Genomic DNA, 12,500 nt, shown 5'->3' on the forward strand with positions numbered 1-12,500 from the left:
TCCATGATATTCAGGTTTTTGAGGAAAACATTCCAGGATTTTTCTCCATATTGTGACTTCAGCGGTTATCAACAGGATTTTGTTATAAAATGTCCGCTGGTTTGTCTAGATGAGACTCTTATTCCTCGGCTGGGATCGTGTCGAGACTTTGAAGCTGCACTGAAACTCACATTTGGACCTTCAACCCGTTGGAACCCATTGAAGTCACTATATGGAGAAACATCCTGGAATGTTTTCCTCAAAAACCTTAATTTCTTTTCATCTGAAGAAAGAAAGACATGAATATGTTGGATGACGTGGGGGAGAGTAAATTATCAGGAAATTTTTATTCTGAAGTGATCCTTTAATTTAAAACATATGCACTTGAAACTGTCAAAAACATCCATCTAGCACATCAGATCATGCCTCATCAGTCTGACCTCTCTCTCTCTCTCTGTGTGTGTGTGTGACAGTGAGTGTGACCCCGGCTGCCAGCAGGTGAACGAGCGCTTCCGTCTGGAATGGGCCGATGTGCTGGTGGGCTGTGATGATGTGATTGTGGCGCGGGCCGACGGCAGAGGGAGTGGCTTTCAGGGCCAGCAGATTCTCCAGGGGGTTTACAAGCGCTTGGGACTCGTGGACGCAGACGATCAGCTCTCGGTTTTAGAGTGAGTAAAAAAAAAATCCATCTACCGTGCGAAAGTCTTACGCTGTGTCCTAACCAGATGTGATGCGATGAGATTGCAGTGACAAGCAACTTGTCTGTCTACAGTCCACACTAGGGCTGCATTAGAAATCGCATACTAGAAAGTAGGCGAAAAACAGTGTGCGACAAAAGAAGCATGTCTGAATTCACAGTAAATGGTAAAATGTACTAACACAGTACTAATAAAAGAGTAGGCGAAAAGTCCCCGGATGACCTTCTTCTGGTGGGATTCTGAAGTGTGCATACGATGGACACTTTCGTATCCCATGAGGCCACAGGGGAGGAGTATTTATGAATGACAGTGAAGCGCTGGTAGGTCACATGATAATGACAACATGGTGAATGTAGTATACGTCCTTCGGATGAGACGTAAAACCGAGGTCCTGACTCTCTGTGGTCATTAAAAATCCCAGGATGTCTTTCGAAAGAGTAGGGGTGTAACCCCGGCATCCTGGCCAAATTTGCCCCCTGGCCTCTGTCCATCATGGCCTCCTAATCATTCTCATATACTGATTGGCTTCATCGCTCTGTCTCCTCTCCACCAGTAAGCTGGTGTGTGGTGGGCGTTCTGGCGCAATATGGCTGCCGTCGCATCATCCAAGTGGATGCTGCACACTGGTGGTGGTTGAGGAGATTCCCCTTCATGTAAAGCGCTTTGAGTACCTAGAAAAAGCGCTATATAAATGTAACGAATTATATTAATTATTATTATTATACGTCCAAATTATACAACACACATTCTTACTATATGGAATGTACTTTTTAGCGGTTGTGAAGTAATTACTTACTCAAAAACACATACTGAGTAACTGACACAATATTTAAAGTCCCCCTGTAGTCAATCATTTTATCTCTTAAAACTCATGTTTGATCACCAAAATTACATTTCAATTTAAATGTTTTTTCCTTGAAAAAAAAATAAAAAATTCTTAAAATATCTTGAATGTAACTCGACACCCTTGCCTCATTTAGTATTCGCGGTTCTATGAATATGCAAATGAGCCCCGCCTCCACTCACTCACTCAGCTCAGAGATCCACTGGTTGACGATCACACGTTGATCTGATTGGTTACAAGGTAGTTTGTGACGTCAGAAACACCAGCGATTTCAAAGCGTGTGTTTGAGACTGTCTTTGGTTCACTGCAGTTTTAAGGAGAAAATACTCAGCAATGCTGTCGACTTATGAATTTACACATGGTTTGTCTTAAAGCGTATATTAAAAACACCACATAGATATATAAACAACAGCTGGATTTTCAACACAGGGCGACTTTAAATAATTCTCAAGATCTGTGGTGAATTATCCATTGTGGCTTTCAGTGAAATTTAAAACCGATATTTCCCACTGGAATACTAAAGCATAATATATAAATAACTGTATTAAAACAAATGTTTCTGTAAAGCATCTAATGTTTATTAACTTAGGTGGAATTGGTGTCTTGCGTGTAATAAAAGGCTGAAATATCCAGCTTCAGTTTTGTAATTGGATGCATTTCATTAGGAAGAAACTGATGATTCATCATCTCTCCCACTGTGGAAACAACAGTGATCTTCAATGGTTGCATGAGTATTTTCCCTCATGTACGCATTCCTCCATGTGTGTGTTTGTCTGCGGCAGGTATCTGGTGAAGCAGCCGTACATTGATGGAAGCAGAGTCGGGGTTTTTGGCAAGGTGAGGTTTCATTACAGGGTTCATTTCATTTCCTCATCCTCATGTCATTCAAACCTGTAAAACTTTGTTCTTTTGTTGAAAACAAAAGATATTATGAAGACCAAACCGAAACCGCGTGGCTACGTGGAAGCGATACAAATTCTGTATTATTAATTTTAAGGCCAGACAAGTAGTTTGTTGAGGGTTGGTTTGTAGGGAAGGACTACACCTGCGCACATATATTCAAACACACATACCTATAGACTGAACTCGTAATACGCATGTGCGCCATCAGCCGTTCTCACGGGTTCGCGTTTTTGAAGTTTGCGCAGAAAGAACTTAAGAGTTTTCTGTTAAGCGGTGTTGTGTTTAGCGGCCCTTAAGTTAATAACTAATGATGGTTGCGACGGAAGTGAATCAATCAAACTAACTTTAGCTGGACAATAACTTTATTCTAGAGCTGATGTAAAGCCAAAACACTTTACTTTAATTTCCTATTATCAATGTTATCAATCTACATTGTTAAAAGCGCTAAATAAATGAAGATGATTTGACTTGACCATTTCTGTCACATGATGGAGTTTGGGTTTCTTGCTATTGTTGCCTTTGGTTTGTTTAGTTGGGGATTAAGACACTTAATATTCAGTAATATTATTATTGGTTTGACTGACACTATTCAGATCAGTTCAAGTTTTCTTCTCATCCAATAATGACACTATTGTCGTGTAGAGCTGCTTTACAGCTGGATTTGAAGTTTGCATCATTGATTCTGTTATTTTCCTGTTTATTGCTGCTTTAAAACAATCTGTATAGAAATAAATGTGACTTGAATTGAACAATGGAAACCGAACTTTCATTGTACGAGCAAAAAAACGCTGATCTATTTTTCAAAATGTCTTCTTTTGTGTTCAGCAGAAGAAAAGTTTGGAACGACATGAGGGAGAGTAAATGATGACAGAATTATAATTTACTGTGTGAATTATTTCTTCACCTGTATGACGTAGGCTTAAATAAATTGGCCAAAGAAAGCACAGAAAGTTAAACATCAGTTTCTTTAAATAAACGGCATCTCTATCGGATAAAAATACCTGTACTATAATTAAAGTTTCAGTCTACTACAGATATAGAAACAGGCTCTACAAGATCAAAACCTATAGTGTTTTTGTACATTTCAAAGTGTGTGAGTTGATCTGAGACGTCATAATGAAGCGTGTGTGTGTGTGTGTGTGTGTGTGTGTGTGCGTGCAGGTGTACGGTGGGTTTCTGAGCTCGCTTCTGCTGCTCTCTCACAGTTCTGCTCTCCGCTGCGGTGCTGCCATCACTCCAGTGTTCGACTGGCAACTCTACGGTACGTGACACACACACACACACACACACACACACACACACACACACACACACTCTCTCTCACAGTTCTGCTCTCCGCTGCGGTGTTCGACTGGCAACTCTACGGTACGTGACACACACACACACACACACACACACACACACACACACACACACACACACACACACACACACACACACACACACACACACATACACATACACACACACACTAGTGTAACCCTTCTGTGTTTCTACACAGCTTCCGCCTTCACAGAGAGATACTTCGGCTTCCCCATACAAAATGAGCTAAAATACAAGGTGAGATGTTGTTGCTACTGTAAGATTTGAGACATACAGGTGTGTGACATTTAGTGTTGGGGAAACTTACTTTTAAAAGTAATGAATTACTTTGACTTCAGAAGTTGTATTGTCTGGCGTGCTGAACGCTGATTTGAATGGCATCAGTGACTGTGGTGCAGTGTGAACGAGAGGCTCAGCTCTCTGCGGTTGAACGAGTTCGACATCACAGAACACTGTTACTGTGTCCTTCAGATCTCCAGCCTCCTGCAGAACGGCACACGCTCCGAGGAGTCACGCTTCCTGATCCTACACGGGACGGCGGATGGTGAGCCCATGAAAGAAAACACATAACTAAATACAAGAGATGGTAAAAGACGTTCTAGGTCTAATAGTAGTTATGATGAAGTAATCAATTTGAACGATTTGCAAATATTTTATTTTAAAATATGTTCACATTCACTCTTATTCGTATGTCTAATATGTTGAAAACACAAAACGTTCCTGGTCTCATCACATTCAGTTATGTGAATTACAAGAATGTAAAGAGTTTCAAATGATAATAATTTGGCCATTTCTAATGAATGGGAGGGACTTGTGCCCGTTAATGCTGGATATTGCCCTGTATAATACATTCAGACAGAACGGCTGCATCGTCCCATGACTTCTTCTTTCTCTCTTATTAGCGAACGTTCATTTTCAACAAACTGCAGAACTAGTGAAGCTGCTGTCTGTGATCAATGTAAACTACAGGTTACAGGTGAGTCCTTCACACTGACAAGCACCTGCACGCCCTCGACCCTGTGACCCTCTGACCTCACGCCCTCTGACCTCACGCTCTCAACCCTGTGACCTCACGCTCTCGACCCTGTGACCTCACGCCCTCTGACCTCACACTCTCGACCCTGTGACCTCACGCCCTCTGACCTCACACTTTCGACCCTGTGATCTCACGCCCTCTGACCTCACGCTTTCGACCCTGTGATCTCACGCCCTCTGACCTCACACTTTCGACCCTGTGATCTCACGCCCTCTGACCTCACGCTTTCGACCCTGTGATCTCACGCCCTCTGACCTCACGCTTTCGACCCTGTGATCTCACGCCCTCTGACCTCACACTTTCGACCGTGTGATCTCACGCCCTCTGACCTCACGCTTTCGACCCTGTGATCTCACGCCCTCTGACCTCACACTTTCGACCCTGTGATCTCACGCCCTCTGACCTCACGCTCTCGACCCTGTGACCTCATGCCCTCTGACTTCACGCTCTCAACCCTGTGACCTTACGCTATCGTGCCTTTGAGCTCACGCTATTGACCTCACACCCTCGGCTCTCCAACCTTACGCTATTGACCCTTTGACCACACCACGCCCTCTGACCTCACACTCTCAACCCTGTGACCTTACGCTATCGACCCTTTGACCTCACACTCTCGACCCTTTTTCCTCACGCCCTCTGACCTCACGCTCTTGACCCTGTGACCTCCCACCCTCTGACCTCACGCTCTCAACCCTGTGACCTCACCCCCTTGACCCTCTGACCTCACCACGCCCTCTGACCTCACTCTCTCGACCCTTTGACCTCACACCCTCGGCCCTCCGACCTTACGCTATTGACCCTTTGACCTCACGCCCTTGACCCTCTGACCTCACCACGCCCTCTGACCTCACGCTCTCGACCCTGTGACCTTACGCTATCGACCCTTTGACCTCACACTCTTGACCCTGTGACCTCATGCTATCGACCTCTGACCTCACGCTATCGACGGTTTGACCTCACGCTGTCGACCCTGTGACCTCACACTATTGACCCTCTGACCTCTCGCTCTCGACCCTCTGACCTCACACTATCGACGGTTTGACCTCACGCTGTCGACCCTGTGACCTCACATGCTCTACTCTGACCTCACGCCCTTTGACCTTACGCTCTTGGGACTGCCTTTGTTGCGCCGCTGTGAAGCATTCAGCCTTCGAGGATACAGCCTCTGAAATTGGGACACAGCTTTTGACTTGCACTGTGCACTCGTCCCTTTGACCTCTCACCTCTGTGCAGATCTTCCCTGATGAGGGTCATGACGTCATCAGCAGACGCTACATGCTGAACTCGCTCATCTCCTTCTTCAGAGAGTGCTTCCATGACAACGCACCTGTTCCCACAGAAACCAGTGACCTCGACGATGACGACTAGCATCAGTTGCACCAGGGAGAATCCTCTCGGCGACCAGCTCTCCCATCTTTTAAGATGATCTGATCTAAAGGCAGAGACAGAGAGACGTCGAGTCCGAGGACACTCACACTACTTGTTCAGTTTGTTATTTTTCATCATTTGTCCACACTACTATAGCATTAAATCTGTATTTAGCAGCAGCGTGACTGATGTTGAGTGCTGTCACTCTTCACAGGCTGAAAGAAACATTGTTCTGTCTCACTGTCATCAGTTATTATGGGCTGTACTGGTCTATAGATTACGTTCAGAGAAGTACACAATATAAAATCTAATATCTAACGTGTGTGTTTTCAACACTCTGGGCTCCCATTGAGTCACTGATCCTCTGGTTTTCTGGGCTCTTTCTGAAGGCCTAATTCTGTTTCATCAGCCATCCTATCATGTGCAGAATAATAATAATAATGTGAATATCAGATCAGATGCTGTGATGCATAAAGCACATGTCATCTGCATTCACTGATACACACAGTTTGACATGTGCGTCAGTTTGCTGTTTGTTAAAGGGAGCATGAGAAACCTGTACTACTGCAGTCTGACATTAAGAGTATTAAATGCCACAATCACTATAACAACTCAGTGGTTCTCAAATTATTTTTTTTACAATAATGCAATATTAGCAATTATATAGAAAAAAAATGTTCTGCTTTTTCTACCATTTTTATAAAAATTACAGTGTCAAAATGCTTATAAGACCTGAAGAAATAAAATGAATACTATATGTCCATGTCAGAATAGATTTGTTTTTTTATCAAACAGCCTGGATGCATTCAGTAATAATAAGACCTCAGAACACTGCTAACCAGGAAATCTGCCAGTGTCAAACACAATTCATGAATAAAGAATAATATTTAACCATAAATAAATTATAATCATAATAAAAACATGCATTTAGATATGAAGCAATATATCACTCAACTCATAGGTAGAAACTGGTAGAAATATACCTAATATAAAAAAAAAATCTTGAATTCAGTTCTGAATGATACGGGCACCCAGTGAAGGGATGTGAGTGTTGGAGTAATGTGATTTCTTATTTTAAATTGAGCATTCGTGCAGCTGCATTCTGAACGCTTTGTAAGTGTTTAATAGAGCTCTTTGGTAACCCAGCAAAAACACTATTGCATTAGTCAAGTAACAAATGCATGAACAAGTTTCTCCTGGTCAGAAGGGGAGAGAATATCAGTACTTTGGAGATGTTTCTGAGGTCATAATTTTAGTGACATTGCTAATATGTTTTTTGTTTTTTTTTAAGCTTTTTTATAAGTTAAATAATAGAGGGCCCAAAATTGAGCCTTGAGGAACACCACAGGATATGACGCCTGGAGGTGTTGGTACCCAGTGCAATGCAGTTAACCCTGCTACTTAAAGGGGTGGTATAATGCCCCTTTCACAAGATGTAAAATAAGTCTCTGATGTCCCCAGAGTGTCTATGTGAAGTTTTAGCTCAAAATACTCCACAGATATTTTTATATAGCATGTTAAAATTGTCACTGTTTGAGGGTGAGCAGAAACGCACCTTTTTTTTGTGTCTGTCCCTTTAAATGCAAATGAGCTGCTGCTCCCGGCACAGGGGGGCGGAGCTTCAACAGCTTGTGTCCTTTTACCTCACACAGTCATGCACTGAAAATGTCAAAAACTTTTAGCCTTTTATGTTCAAACCGGAGTCAGACAATGATGGAGAGACTCAAGAAGAAGTGACAACATGTAGAAGCAACAGGACATTTCTGAATGGTTAGTTGGTGAATTTATGTAGATTATGTGTATTTATCTTCTAGTCATTGATTAACATATTCTGTGTTCGCAAATCGTGTTCAGGGTGGCGGGGATTATGTAAATTCTAGGGTTGGTGATGTCACTAACCCGGGAGGAATGTGGTGTAGTCTCTACCAGCCGTTTGTTGTAGTCCTTAAAAAGCGATTTCTCTAAAAGCAAATATCTCCCTTTGCTTTAAACGTTGAGAGTTGTAACTTTGCAGATGTTGTTTCTGCTCAAACAGCAACATTACACACTAACTAAAGTTAGAAAAGTCAAATCATAATCAACCACCCCTTTAAGTGGGATCTGAACCAGTCTAAGACAGGACCTGATAAACCGACCCAGGTCTGTCGTCGGTCGAGTTGAATGTTCATTGAAACTAAGGTTTAGAGAAACACAGACTCGTTGAACTATGCTGATAACGATGGAACTTGTGACCATAGTTAGCTAACAATGCTTTGGGAAAAACACCCCAGGAAGATCGCTCCTGGGAAGGTCTCATAAACACAGTTGTATAGCAACCAGAGAAAAACTTCCAGGGTTCAACTAAAGAAAACACTGATCACCATAATGACGACTTTAAAAGACACTCAATAATACATATAAACATCAGTTAATTCTCAATAAGAACTTTTGTTGACGTATGACAGAAATAAAGTCAAACTAGTTTGTAATAAGTGAAGATGGTAATTCTGTTTTTGGAGGTTTAATCATCCTCTGCTGATAACTTGAGAGATTTTAATGTATTTTATTCGCAGTTGATTTGTGGCTAGAAGTCAGTTTGTTTTCCTCCTGTTCTTTCCTTCAGTGTTTCTGCTTGTTAACAGGTTTGTTAAAAGGGATAGTTCACTTTGAAATTAAATTTTGGTATGTTTTAGCTTACCTCAAGGGCATCCAAGATGTAGGTGTCTTTTTTGGTGTCGAAAGGTGTCGAAACCGTAGCCAAGGCGACATCTATTGTATATATGAAGAGTTCAGATGCAAAAACCTCTAAGTGCCATCTGAAATTTTCTTCTAGAATGATAATTTTTATCAAGCTCGTATATTTAAGTTCAGTAATTTCAATTAAATTACAATTAATAGGTAATTTTCATTGCCATTTAAGTGAAATTACTGAACTTAAATATACTAGCTTGATAAAAATGATCATTCTAGAAGAAAATTTCAGATGGCATTTAGAGGCTTTTGCATCTGAACTCTTCATATCTATACCCGCCCGCGCTCTCAGATCACTTGGACGTGGCTGTGTACAAGAGGTAAAAACGATATAAAAACTGTTCGTTTTCTCACACAAACCGCTCGTTTCGTGTCTTAGGCCATCAATGTGTACTTACGATGGGGAATTGTTCAATTTGGACGACGGGGAATTGTTTTAATTTGGACTCTGTGCATGCTGTTTGAGACAAGTGACCATCGACCTGCATTATATGACTGACAGACAAGAACGGTTTGACCTAAAAATATCAAAATTTAAACTACTGCGGAAAAAAAGACACCTACATCTTGGATGCCCTTGAGGTAAGCTAAAACATACCAAAAATTAATTTCAAAGTGAACTATCCCTTTAAAGGGGACATATCATGCTAAATCCACTTTTTTAGCCCTTAAATGCATTTTGTTGTATATTTGGAGTGTTTAGAAGTACAGAAAAGTCGAAATTATTCTCTTCAGGTGCTTCGTTGATATCTTTATATTCTGTTTTGGTCATATTTTTCAACCTGTTCCGATTTTTCTGTTATCTATGACGTTTTGTGAACTATTACGTCACAGTATTTGCAGCGGAACTGCCAAATAAGGACATTGACGTCCAGCCCAACACTTCGAGCAATCCGCCATTTTCATTTCTCGCTGCAATTTTGTAGTCCAAGCTAAAGGATGCAGAAGTTACGAGAGGGTAAGTTAAAATGTTCGGTTGTTGGATGTAGTAACCCACACGCTTCATTACACCGTCTAATGTAGATGAACCGCCGCGCTTGTGACGGCGCATGTTTAACTGAAAGAACGAGCAGAGAGAGAGAGACCCGGTCGCGCGCACGCACTCTCTCTCTCTTCGGAGCCAGGCGAAAATGTAAACAAGACGCCGTCTCCAAACTAGACGCTGTCTTGCTCTCTCTCCCTCGCACATATTAATCAAAATAAATCGACACGGTGGTAAAAGGTCGGAAGACCAAAGTTTCATAATGTAAATACAGTAACACACCATTGCGATACATCCATATGAAGACGTTGTTCTGCAGGTTCGTCGTCTTCATTTTCATCTCGCTCCGGCTCCGACTCTGGCTCGAACATGTAAATTGGCTGGCTGGACAAGTCTTCCGTTGTTGACATTTTGTTAATAACGTGTGAATAAAAAGTTTCTGTGCCGCTAGATAATCGTATCTCTGCTATCAAACTACAAAAATGGCCGAACGGGGTGGAGTTGAACCGAGTGTCACCTCTGCAAACTGGAGAGGGGGCGGGGTATGAAGTGTCTCAATTGTATTTAAAGAGACCGCACCAAAACGAGTTGCTCTCAGACGCACATCAGAAAAGGGGTAGAAAAGGGGCCTGTGGAGCTATAAAAATGAGGAATTCAGACCCAAGCATTGCAGTTCCGCTTTATATAGACTACAAATGTATGATTTATATGTAAAAAGGAACGATTTAAAAGCATGATATGTCTCCTTTAAGGCTGAGATTACTCTATGTAATATATACAGATTTTGTGGCTCAGATAAGGTACAATCATGGTTTATTTGCTTTGCTCTTGGCTGACATGTGGCATTGCTGTGGTCTGATTGTGGTCCAGATCTGGCAAACAAGAGCAGAGCAGAGCGCCCACGTACCATCTTTTCATGTGGTATCAGCGTTCCCACACCTTGGTTAACTTCAAATTCAAGGACCTCTCAAGAACTTTCCAGGTCCAATATCCTCAAATTCAAGGACTTAATGTGGGGACACGTTTCAAGTGAGAGCAAGGTTACATCGTGTTACCTTGTAAGATACATTGTTACAGTTTTTTATGTATCAAACACAACTATGCAAAAAAACTGAAGAATATTCGGTACATCCTATACTGTATTCTAAATATTATATCACTAAATACTGTGATCTGATATTAACTTTTGCATGAAACGTTGAGGTACCATCGTTGTAGTTTGGTGCGAAAGCACTTAACAGGAAACACTTAACGTAACGCGAAAATGCGCATAACTAACGTAAATCAAGAAAGCTAGAATGCATAGGCCACGAAGTGTTGGCGAAATAACACATTAGCAAACTTGAGGGAATAATATGGAATTTTTGTTTTCAGATTCACAAACTTTCAAGGATTTCAAGGACCCGTGGGAACCCTGTATTATGTATTACTTTTCAGATTTAAATTAGACCATTCAACCTTTTTATGACCAGTCTTGAAGAAAGAATTAGATGACTTACTTGTAAGACTATAGTCTAAGCAGTTTAAGCAACTGGCCACATATCAGAATAATAACAGAATGAAGAAAGATTGTTTTACAATATATAGGAGCATTCATAAAAATCAATGTTTTAATAGTGAAAAATAATAATGAAAAAATAATAATAAATCCTAATGCTAGTGAGTCACAGCTAGTTATAAAATATCAACTTTTTAATGAATTTTTTCCATTTTAAATTGAAAATATGCTATAATTTACATGATTCATACCTATACTCCATTTACCGTTAGTAAACTTCGATTCCCACAGCCACTGGCTCCAGAAGTCATCATTGACATCACATGGAAATACAGCGATCCTGTCATATGAAAATGAACACGTTGACATGCCAAATTAATCTGCAATTTTCAGTGATGTTCAGGAGCGCTCTCTTTACCCGTGTCCGCTGGAAACTCGGAGCTGGTGATGCAGGACTGGGTTCCTGATCCAACAATATCCTGTCAACTAGCCTATATTAAAAAAGTGCCAAACATCTGAAACACTTTCAAATCAAAGAGTCTGTCTTGCGATAGTGACGATCGGATCACCTTTGAGGAGCAGTTTACAGTAGTGGCCAAAAGTGATGTACAGCCTAGGGAAAATCTTCACCATTCATGCAAATATTATTCAAACTTTGTTAAAGATTTTGTAAGCATACTAATATACAATGATAATAACACAATGAAACATGTCAAATTGTGCTTACATCATTTTTGGCCAGGCTATCATACAAAGAAATTATGAACACATACAAAGAACCAACGACATACACTACCGGTAAAAAGTTTTAGATCGGTGAGATTTTTTATGTTTTTAAAAGAAGTCTCTTCTGCTCACCAAGGCTGCATTTATTTAAAAAAACAACAATAAAAAAAACAGTAATATTGTGAGATATTATGACCATTTAAAATGACTGTTTTCTATTTTAAGATATTTTAAAATGTAATTTATTCCTGTGATCAAAGCTGAGTTTTCAGCATCATTACTCCAGTCTTCAGTGTCACATGATCCTTCAGAAATCATTCTAATATGATGATTTGCTGCTCAAAAAACATTCATTATTATTTTCAATGTTGAACAGTCGTGTACATTTTTTTTTTCACAATTCTTTGATGAAT

The 12,500-nt window shown here is 40.8% G+C and overlaps 1 protein-coding gene across 1 annotated transcript in view; it reads left to right on the plus strand.

Annotated features, from left to right (window-relative positions):
• Positions 1 to 6,739, plus strand: part of LOC309502315 (inactive dipeptidyl peptidase 10) — a 38,761-nt gene extending 32,022 nt beyond the window's left edge. The window contains exons 20-26 of the mRNA XM_082174668.1: positions 453 to 647; positions 2,304 to 2,358; positions 3,586 to 3,685; positions 3,926 to 3,984; positions 4,219 to 4,291; positions 4,650 to 4,723; positions 6,017 to 6,739. Coding sequence (XP_082030794.1) covers positions 453 to 647; positions 2,304 to 2,358; positions 3,586 to 3,685; positions 3,926 to 3,984; positions 4,219 to 4,291; positions 4,650 to 4,723; positions 6,017 to 6,151 — 691 coding nt within the window. The 3' untranslated portion in view covers positions 6,152 to 6,739. The remainder of the gene's footprint in view (positions 1 to 452; positions 648 to 2,303; positions 2,359 to 3,585; positions 3,686 to 3,925; positions 3,985 to 4,218; positions 4,292 to 4,649; positions 4,724 to 6,016) is intronic.
• The last annotated feature ends 5,761 nt before the right edge of the window (positions 6,740 to 12,500 follow it).

Source organism: Leuciscus leuciscus, assembly GCF_965113295.1.
Source record: "Leuciscus leuciscus genome assembly, chromosome: 7".
NCBI classification, from domain to species: Eukaryota; Metazoa; Chordata; class Actinopteri; order Cypriniformes; family Leuciscidae; genus Leuciscus; species Leuciscus leuciscus.